Here is a 10,872-nt window from a genome sequence, read left to right on the forward strand (position 1 = left end):
GGACAAACTACTCTCAATTAAAGATGTTATAATTCGGACTTCTCTTTTAACTTAAGGAAACCTGTTGCGCCCTCAAACCTCTTGAGGCATTTTTAAACGATCCAGAACTGGGTCATCTCAGGTGGAGGCCCCAAGCGTCCAGGCACAGAAGACCAGGCCAGATCACAGCCTCGGAGAAATTCCATGCAGGAGGCAGGATCTCCCAGCCTGGGAGCAGGAAGCCATTGCTCGGCCTGGGCTGGCTTGTGTGTGTGGCGCTCGCGGCAGTCACCTCCCAAGCACCCCTGACTCCCCAGCAGCCCCGTCGTGGGCCCGGGATCCCAGGCGGGTGGCTCACGTCAGCTACCGGGGAATCACCGTCCTCCCGCTCGCGGCAAGCAAGCCCGGCCTGAGGCTCAGCCCCCCTCGGCGCCGCGCCCCTCGATCGGCTCGGCGGAGGCGGCGACCGGGCCGCGACCCCGCAGCCGCCGCTCCAGCCAGGGCCCCGCACTCGGAGCCGCGGGCTGCGGGGTCGGGGCGGAGACCCGGGCGGGCGGGCGGGCGAGGAGGCCGGACTGCGGCCGAGGCCCCAGGCGCGCTTCCGCCGCGCACGCCGCGGTCCATGGGAGGCTTGGCCGGCGGGGGCGGGGGCCGCGCAGCCGGGGACTTTCAGGAACTGCAGGCGCGGGCGGCGGCGGGAGTCGCCGAGCCGCGGGGGCCGGAGCGCCGAGAGCAGGGCTGAGGCGGAGCCGCCGCGCCGGGCCGCAGCCGCCGAACCGCAGCCGGAGCCGTCCTCCCGCCAGCCCGCCCGCTAAGGGCCGAAGCTCCGCAGCGCGGGAGACCAGCCGGCCCGCCGGGGCCGGGGAACCGCCCGCCATGGCCACCAAGGTGAGGGGCGCGCGCGGCGCAGGCCGGACCGACCGGGCGTTCGGCTCCGCCGCGCTGTAGCGAGGCCGGAGAGCCCCGGCGCGTCGCTCGCGAGTTCCCCCCACCCCCCACCCCGCGACCTCGGGCACCGGAGCGGCGTCACGCCGAGCGCTGGGGTCCGCTCCCCCGGGGCGGCGGCGGCTCCGCAAAGTTCGCACCTGAGCGGAGACGGGCGCCCTGGGACGCGGAGTGCCCGCAGCCCCGGAGCCGCGGGGCCACCCGGACGCTGCCGCTCCGCAAGGAGCCTGTCGCCTGCCTCCCTCCTCTGGACAGCAGCCCCGGCGCGCGAGGAGGGCCGAGCCTAGCCTAGCTGAGCCGGGCGGGGAGGACGCTGCAGCCTCCGGGAGTCACGCTCCCTCCGCGCCCACTGCCTTCCAGGCTCTCTCTCTCTCTCTTTTTTTTTTTCCTTTTGTTTTTGGCTGGCATTTTCGGTTTGAATGGGACGTTTTCGGAGCGAATAAACTATCAAGAGGGAAATGACTGTGCTCTTAGATTACGTGTTTGCCGGCAGAAAAAAGAAAGAAAGAAAGAAAACATAAAAGGCCCAGGCCCCAACTGCTTAGTGTAACTTTGGCTCCTGCTTGGTAAATGGCCTGGAGTCTTGGTTTGCTTATTTTTTTGTTACTGTTTGCGAAATTAGCAGTCCATTTTTGCTATCTGAGTCTGCAAAAAAACAAAACAACAACAAAAAATTTATTTTCTCCGGTTCCCTTTTCTTGTGCGGTCTCAGTAGTAACTTGGGAATGAGATAGCCACGGGAAAAGCCTGAGCCTTGGTAGTGAGGACCTGGGGTGGGAAGCACCATAGGTGAACCTCTGAGAGACCTATGATGTGTGCATAGCAAATTGACTGGTACTCGAGCTTTGGTTATGTCGCCTTTACTAACAGCGTGTCTTTTCTATATTTATTTTTGACGTATCTAAGCTACTTCTGGTTTGATGAAAACTTTTTTTTTTTTTTCTAAGATGGGCGTTTATAGAAGATGTAGAAAAGTGTTAAGGGATTTGGAAGATCTGAAGCGTCTGATTTCATTTAGCCTGTTGAAGCTGGGGCCCAGATAAATTCAGTGTCCTGACTCTATCTAGGTGTAGTGTTTATATGTAAATGAAGTTCCCTCAGAAACCTACTGCTACTGTTGAAATAATTGCCTTGTCATTAGTCTTTCTGAACAGTTGTTGCTTGGTTTTACTAGATATGAAACAACCACCTTCCTTTTCAATATACTTATTTTGTGACAAACTTTGTTGGAGATAAAACCTAATTCAATCAAAAGATTTTTGAGGTGTGTGGCCAACACGTTTCAGAAATTGAAAATCCAGCTACAGAGTTAGTCTTGCAACCTTGACAGTGTGGTCTGTGACATAGACCCTGTTCTGTAGAGGTGAGTTTGTAATGTTTGTACTGATCTGAGGCGCCCATGCCTACTTCGACTTAGCAGCTAATGCATGTATCCAAGCATAGTAAAAAGTTTTATTTGGCCGAGAAGCCTTATGTTTCTGGTGGAAAGACACCGCCGTCCCTGCACTGTATGGAGTTGCCTGTGACCTCCCGGCACACACAAGCCCCACGACCCGTGTAAGCACTTCCTACTTTGTTATCTGCTTCTGAAGGCAAATTCCAGTTCTCCAGGCTGTTGGTGCCCTTCCCTACTTAGTAATCACAGTTCCAAGAGGCGTGCATTCTGCCCCCATACCCCCCCACTTTTCCTCCCCAACCCCCCCCACCTCCCCACACCCCCCGTGAACCAGAGGACAGACCACTGCCGTCCGAAGAAAGGGGCTGGTTGGAAAAGCCTCATTAAAAGGAACACCTCTGCAGTTTTCTCCTTTCCTGTGCCCAGGTGGTTGGTGTGTCAGAGCAAAGCCTCCTTTTTTTGAGTTGATCCCTGAGAGTAAAGCGGTCACTTGCTAGCCCAGGACACACCTCCTCCCTTCCCTCTGAAGCTGAAGAGTTGGAATTCTTCCCTCCTCAAACCCTGTAGGTGGTCAGGTACACTTAGCAAGTATGGATGATGGACTCAATGACATTTAAGCCCAAGGGGTGTCCAGGCGTTTGCTATTAGAGCTAAGTGTTGGGAAATGAATGCATCACCTGGACATTTGAGGTCGTGTTGGGACTGCCTTAGCACTTACGGAAGAATGGCTTTAAATCTCCTATAGACAGTTTTCGTCTAAATCGTTCTTACAGCATTTTCTTGAATGTACACTTATCTCTGAAGTCACATGATTATTTTGGAAAAATATTTATTTTATGTGTGTGGGTGTTTTGTCCCATGAAGAGGGCATTGGATCCCCTGGAACTGGAGTTAACTGCCCGTCGTAAGTAACCATGTGGGTTCTGGGAACCGAATGCTGGTCCTCGAAGAGCAGCAGTGCCCCAACCACTGGGCCATCTCGCTAGCCCTGAATTCATGACTTTTAAGAGCTCTTGGTAGAGCCATAATAGAAAAAAAAAAATCTTGTAGAACTTTAATTGGGCAGTTCTTCATTGCTGAAAACAATTAATCAGTAACTACATGCTTTAAAGGGATCATCTGGCTTTTGTTTCTAATCTTTCCTCAGTAGAAGGCTGAGCTCTGCTTCAGTTCGCACACTGCTTAGAGTCCAGTCACGTCTTATTTAGCAGACATGGTTACAGGCCTTAGGAGTGTTTCAGTCTTGACCTGTTAGATGTTTCTTCAGATTATGGCTCTGACGTAATCCTGAAGTGAATTTGAGTAAATGAGTTTATCTAAAGGATCAGGCCTTGAGAGTTGTTTGTATATATAAAAATGAACATAAAATAATTCATGGCAGTTGATCTATATCTATATGATTAGCTGTAAGCTCCATACCAGGATTAACATTTGCTAATTGATTTGGAGGCTCCTTTTGCTATTACGTGGTCATTTTATAGAAGTAATAAAGTTCTTGGAGTGCTTATCCCTCCCGTTCCAGCTTCTCCTTCCATATAGAGTATCTGTCATTATACATACATGTTCTGCAGCTTTTTGGGTGAATTCGAGGCGTGTGGAACATTAGAAATCTGGGTAGGAAATAAGGCTCCGTACTGGACTAGATTCATGAGGACGATTTTGAAGCAACTTTGCAATCTCTCCTAAGCAAACACTCCTTCATTTGAATAATACAAACCCCTATCTGAAGCTTCCTAGGAATTAAAGTTAAGAGCTGAGGAGATGGAGCTCAGATGTAAAGTGTACATGAATGGGGACCTGAGATCCAGAATCCAGGTTAGAAGAAAGAAAAAAAAAAGGCCAAGTATGCGCCCCTTAGTTATGGCCCTGTAAAGGCCCTGATCAGGCCCCACTAGTCACCCAGCCTGACCTAACCTTGAGTCAGCTAGTGCCAGGTTCACTGAAAATATGACTAGCAGCAAGAAGGGCAACCCTGTGACCTCTGGCCTCCTGGCCCCCACACACAGATGAACACACACATACACACATATGCACACTTGAGTATGTGCATGCATTCAAGCACACATGCAAGTTAAGACTTTTTTTTTTTTTCTAGTTTTTTGGAGGGTGGGATGGTTTTGTTTTTTGAGACAGGGTTTCACTGTATAGTTCTCACTGGCCTGGCACTTGCTCTGTAAACCAGGTTGACTGTTAACACCCAGATATCTCAGGCCTACTTCCTCATTGCTGGAAGTAAAGGCTTGTGCTACAACACCTAGCTGGGTTTACAATATTAAAAACACTATAGAGGGTGCTTTCCAATCACTTCTGTGTAACAGTATTTTATATGTCTTAAATATCTGTTTATGTGTAGTGAAAGAAAAATCCTATAACAATAGAAATATGAAATATTTTTAACAAAGGAGGAAGTGACTAGAAAGCATAACAGTTTTACAAAGATGGTTTTCCTATGTCTTGCCTTTATATTGATCATCTGAAATTAAATAATAGCTTGGCTTTAACTGCTTAAAACTTGGTAGCTTTCAACAGGGTTTAATGATGTCTACTTGGAATCCTAGTTCTAGGGAAGTAGAGACAGGGAGATCCAAGTTCAAGGCCAGTCTGGGCTCTGTCCCGAGACCCTGTGAAGCCAGCCCTGTAGGCGTGCGTGTCTGCGTGCCTGCGTGTGTGCGTTGCTGTCCCTTCTTCTGGGATTGCTGTCCTTTGAGCCTTCCCTGTGCTTGTGACGTCTTAGCCCAGAGCTTCACTTCCCAGGAGCCTCTCATGCCATGCCATCCCCTGCTTACAGAGTCCTGACACCCTTCCCAGCTGCCAATTATGTGTGCTTCCATGACTTCTGACTGCCTCCTTGAGGATGCTGTGGGCCCCTGGAGGCTGGAGTTGTGTGTTTGCTTACCTTTGTATCCCCAGCGACGGTTTGGAAGAACACCATACAGTATACATACAGTATAATGTGTAATGACGCACACATTGTAGCTTTAATAGAGTAGTTCATCTCCAGCTGTAAGTTAACAACCGTTTTGTAAAGTATGCATGCACAATGCATAGGTATTAGCAATACTCTGAAATATAATTGATCTGTTTAAGATTACACGAAAAATTGTTAAAGTTGCTGGAAGCAGCACTACACTTTGAGACTCCAAAAGTTCTTGTTAGCCTGTGGGTTGTCAGTGTTTGTGCATGGCTTCCAAAGGTTGAAAATTTTCCCGTTATCTTTTTGTTGATTATTTCTAATTCGATAGCATTGACCAGGGAGTCTGATTGACAACCAGTACTGTGGGTAGAAGTTTGTTGAGACTAAGCTTATGCTCTCAGGAAGCTTATGTTTCCTCAGTATGTTCTCTCTGTGCAGAAAGGGTGTATCAGTTCTCTGGATATACAGTCAGTGACTGTCCGTCAGGCTGACCTTGTTAAATGTGCTGTCCTTTCTGATTTGTTGTCTGTAGTTGGTGGAAATACTAAAATGGTAGAAGAAGAAGAGATAGACTGGTTACAGGAGCCAGAGGATGGGGAGCCTACTGTGATTTCATGTCTTCTAGACTTACTCATGACATCTCAACAATGTGGTTGCCTAAACAAAACCTGCATAATGACCTCACCAGTCAACATACCGATGGGGATGGAAATCTCATCTGCCCGCCCCACCCGCAGAAAGAGCTCTGGCATTCCGTGGCTGCAGAGGGAGGGAGAATCCAGGACTGTCTAGGGACAAGACCCTTGATGAGTTATCCAGGCTCAAGTGGTCAGCTCTAAACACATGCACATATGAGCAACAGTCAATGTTGTGTGTACGTGTGTCTCTGTATGTGAGTCTCTTTGTGTGTTGTGAATGCGTGCGTGTCTGTGTGTATGTGTACGTCTCTGTGTGTTATATGTGAATGTATGTGTGTCTTTGTGTGCTTCTGTGTGTGTGTGTGTGTGTGTGTGCCTGTGCCTCTGTGTGTATGTCTCTGTATGAGTCTCTCTGTTGTATGTACGCATGAGTGTCGTGCTCACATCAGTAATGGTGACAATCACAGAGGATGAGGTTGAGTCTGTGAGAGTGGCTGGGTTGTAGAAAGAAGGGGAGCAGATGAAAATGTTGTAAGTATAGCATGCCATGTGTGAAGTCCTAAAAAAAGAATTATAAAAGATTAACTTATATAAAACCAGAGAATAAATAAAAGGGTGGGCTCAGACAATTTCTCTAAGTTAATAATAGTATCTTTCAGGTGAGTTAAACTTTTTCATCTTCTTGAAGTAGCCTCTATTACTAGTGAGGCAAGGTTTGTTTTTGTTTTTTTTTCTGTAAACTATTCATTCTAACCAGGTGGTATCAGCCTCTAGTTCAGCACTTGGGAGACAGAGGCAGGCAGAACTCTGTGAGTTCGAGGCCAGCCTGGTCTACAGGGCTAGTTTAGGACAACAAAGGCTACATAAGAGAACCCTGTCTCAAAAAAATCAAAACCAAACCAAAACCAAAACAACAACCCGATCCCCTGTGTCTTCTTCCACTGTTACTCTGACTCCATTAGCTTTCATTAGTAAATATTGATTGAATTGTGTCTTTCCATCCAAACTCTGTGTCTTCTTCCACTGCTACTCTGACTCCATTAGCTTTCATTGGTAAATATTGATTGAATTGTGTCTTGCCATCCAAACTGTCTCCTGATTACGTTTGCTGTAATTTACCAATTCCTGGCTACCATTTTACAGGCCAGTTGAAGATCAGTCAGTTCTCAGGACGGGGGCTGGGGAGGGGGGTTGAGACCTATACCTGTCTCTCCCAGTCCCTAGGTTTTGGGGAGGTTTGTGTTACATGCCATACCCCCTGCCCCCACCCCCAGCTCCCCAGTGAAGAATGTTAGTCTATTAGTGTCTCTAAATTAAAGTCTGAAATCAGTCAATATCATACTCCTTTTCGGAATTTAAAAATAACCTAAAGATGCATAACTGTAGTAATTCTCCCAGTACAGTCAGTTATTACTTAGTATTAAATAAAATAGAGATTAGATGTTTTCACTGTATAGAGTTAATGATTATTTAGGTGTGATTCCTTTGTACCCTGTCTTTGTATGCTATGTTTTCTTATATGTAAGTCCTCTGCCTCTGCCTCGGGAGTGCTGGGATTAAAGGCGAGCACCACCACACCCACCCAGCCTCAGCCCTTTCTTGGGGTAGTTTTTCTGCTACTTAAAGTAAATTGGAATTCTTGTTAAAGAAGATTTGTTGTTGCTTCGGGAACTCTTAGAAACTGCACTTTCCCACTCAATACCGAGCTACTCTTTGCCCTGGAGGTCTCACGCCTCTATCCTAGCCCCAGGCAGCAGTCTTCCCGGCTCCCTGCACAGCTCTGGTTCCCCTGCCTCAGCACTGCCTGTACCTTCCCAGCCATCTGCCCCCTGTGGCTAGTTGTCACAGATCCCCTTAACCCAGTAAATCAAAACTCTAGAAGCTTATAATTAATCAGTCAGATTTATATATCTATAAAATCTTAATTCACAAGATGCCCACACAATAATTTCAGAACCAATTGATATTGATATAAATTGCCCACCTAGATAAGACAAATTGTCCTGTAATTATCCATCCCTTACATGATATTCATAGTTACCTGTGGCTATTTAAAGCCACACAGAAAGTCTTTCTCTTCCTCTATCTTCCTCCCTTCTCCCCTCTCCTCCTCCCTCAAACTTTTCAGCTCCACCTTCCCTTCCACTGCCCAATCACCGGCTCTAGATATATTTTCCCTGTCCCTCAAAGATGGCTCTGCAGGTGTGAGTTCTAGACTGCTCAGTGTTCCTCATTCCTCTGCTTCCAGGGTTCCTGCTGAGAAGCTACTGGCTGCAGTTGTTTTTTAAGCGCCCTATGGCTCTCTACCTGTCCTTGAGACCATGTCTTCTGGGTTCTGAAGTCCATTGTCATGTCAGTGTGGATTTGTGCACATAGCTTTGGGCTTATGGGGTGTCGTGGGCTGTGTTCTAATTTTAGAAGTTCTTTTTGGTTCAATTTAATTCTGCTTCGTTATTTTCTAATATCTGATTCGTTACTCGGGTTTTTCAAGTTTCTGATCAGTTGGCTTAATAACAGAAGTCAAACTCAGTGTTTTTCTGTCCATCTGTTTTCATGGTCTTGGTTTTCTTGCTATTTTAGTTTTTCCTTGGAACTTAATTTGAGTGAATTCTGATTCTTACACTAAAATTGTGTTTCTCAGAACTTGTGTTTGTCCCAGTTACCCAGAGAGGCCTTGTCCTCCTAGTCACCCCCTCTTTATCTGCTTCCTTTTTGCTTGTTTTCCCAGCCATGCCAGACAGCATGGACTTGGGCCCCAGCTCTCGGGGCATTCCCTCATTCCCCTGATCCACACCTGGGCAAGCTCTTTCCTTGCTGTCCTCTTCTGTCTCTGTCTCTCTGGGGTCCTGCTGCAGCCTCATTATTGCCGCTGGACTTTCCTCTCTTACCTCCTGACTCTGGCAGGCCTCCGTGCAGCTCAGGTTGTGGGTACAGGCTGAGATTCTGCTTGGCACATGCACCTCTCCCGGGGTGTTTCTGCGTTTATTCTCTTTTCGAGTTTTCCAGAGCTTCTCCTTTGTGCTGACTCAGCAGTGTGGCTTACAGGCCATGTGATCCTCTGCTTTTTGCTTGAAATTTTTCTTCCACTTTGTTGTTCCTGCTGGACTAGAGCCAAGTCAGAGTGTCCTGGAAGCCCACTGGAACGTGAAGAAAGTGGAGTGTGCACACAAGCTGTGTAAAGCTCATCTTTGGGGATGTTTGTGTGAGCATTTGGATGAAGCGAGAGTTACTGCCAAACTTTCAAAATTGTACATTATGTGCATTTCCCAACTTCCCAGTGGTATTTCTTTTTTTTTTTTTCATGGTCATTAAAGCCATTATGTTCTACCCTTCCAACTCATTTTTAGCCATACAGTATTTATAAATTATTTAGACATCATAAATATAGTTGACTCAATTCTTCTGACTTGTTTTTAATATATGAACATTGTGTCATGCAGTATTTATTCCATGAAAAGGCAGTACTCACAGGAGTCACAGGCTTCTAGGAGTTCTGTGCTTCTAGGTGAGGAATAGCACTTAGTGATGAGATGTGCGGTGCTCTATTACAGTGCTCTTTAATAGAGTATGCTGCCTTGCAGGACCCAAAGTGCATTTCAAGTGTCCAGTCTCCCTGGCTAGGCGCTAAAATTTTATGCAGTACTTGCCATATTAGGCCATGTTTAGGGCTCAGTGAAGAGCATGTGCTGGACAAATAGTTCAATGCCCTGGCTTACTCCAGATTCCCCAGTGACAAGGCCAGGGTGTTCAGGAATGCATAGTTAGTCTTCTTTCAGTTTCCAGGTAAGCAGTCTTTAAAATGGTGTTTTTATGTACTGTACTTGCTTTACAGTACTTAGAACTTGTTCTAGGGACAGGGTTCTCAGCTCGAGGATTTCAGATCTTTAAATCATTATTTATTACCATATCTTCTTTCCATTTTCAGTATTGTTGTTCAATACTCACTTAAAAGTACTCTGTTTCTTTTTCTGTTGCTATGATAAAATGCCCTGACACAAGCAATTGAAGATTTCTTTCAGCTCACAGCTCATGACAGCAGAGTCAAAGGCATGGGAACTTGAAGCAGACAGTCACATTCTGTCTATAACTATGAAATAGAGAGAGCGAGATGAGTGCTTGTGCATCTTTCTCCTTTTTCTACAATCCTAGATCCCAGCCTAGGGAATGGTGTCAACCACAGTAGGCAGGTCTTCCAGCCTATCAATATATTATCAATATAACCCCCAACAGACATGCCCAAGGTTAACCCTCGCCAAGATCACTTCTCATAGGTATGCTCTGAGGCTTGTCTGGTAGGTGATTCTAGATCCTGCCAAGCTGACAATATAAACTGTTACAAATACTAATGAGCTCATAATACCTTTCCCGATGAAGTGTTTCTCAGTGATTGTACTTTCACAGAATGCTGCTGTATGAGATGGCAGTATGTGTGAGAGAGAGCTGGCAGTGTGTGTGTGAGAGAGTTGGCAGTGTGTGCGTGAGATGGCAGTATGTGTGAGAGAGAGATGGCAGTGTGTATGAGAGAGAGCTGGCAGTGTGTGTATGAGATGGCAGTATGTGTGAGAGAGAGATGGCAGTGTGTGTGTGTGTGAGATGGCAGTATGTGTAAGAGAGATGGCAGTGTGTGTGAGAGAGATGGCAGTGTGTGTAAGAGAGATGGAGAGATGGCAGTGTGTGTGAGAGAGATGGCAGTGTGTAAGAGAGATGGCAGTGTGTGTGAGAGAGATGGCAGTGTGTGTGTGTGAGAGATGGCAGTGTGTATAAGAGAGATGGCAGTGTGTGTGAGAGAGATGGCAGTGTGTGTAAGAGAGATGGAGAGATGGCAGTGTGTGTGAGAGAGATGGCAGTGTGTGTAAGAGAGATGGCAGTATGTGTGAGAGAGATGGCAGTGTGTGTGTGTGAGAGATGGCAGTGTGTGTAAGAGAGATGGCAGTGTGTGTGAGAGAGATGGCAGTGTATGTGTGAGAGAGATGGCAGTGTGTGTGTGAGAGAGATGGCAG

The 10,872-nt window shown here is 47.0% G+C and overlaps 1 protein-coding gene across 1 annotated transcript in view; it reads left to right on the forward strand.

The window, feature by feature from the left end:
• The first annotated feature begins 627 nt into the window (after positions 1-627).
• The window catches only part of Snx9 (sorting nexin 9), a 77,132-nt gene continuing 66,887 nt past the window's right edge, over positions 628-10,872 (forward strand). The window contains exon 1 of the mRNA XM_031350677.1: positions 628-867. Within this exon, the coding sequence (XP_031206537.1) occupies positions 856-867 (12 nt within the window). The 5' untranslated portion in view covers positions 628-855. The remainder of the gene's footprint in view (positions 868-10,872) is intronic.

Source organism: Mastomys coucha, unplaced genomic scaffold, assembly GCF_008632895.1.
Source record: "Mastomys coucha isolate ucsf_1 unplaced genomic scaffold, UCSF_Mcou_1 pScaffold5, whole genome shotgun sequence".
Lineage (NCBI taxonomy): Eukaryota > Metazoa > Chordata > Mammalia > Rodentia > Muridae > Mastomys > Mastomys coucha.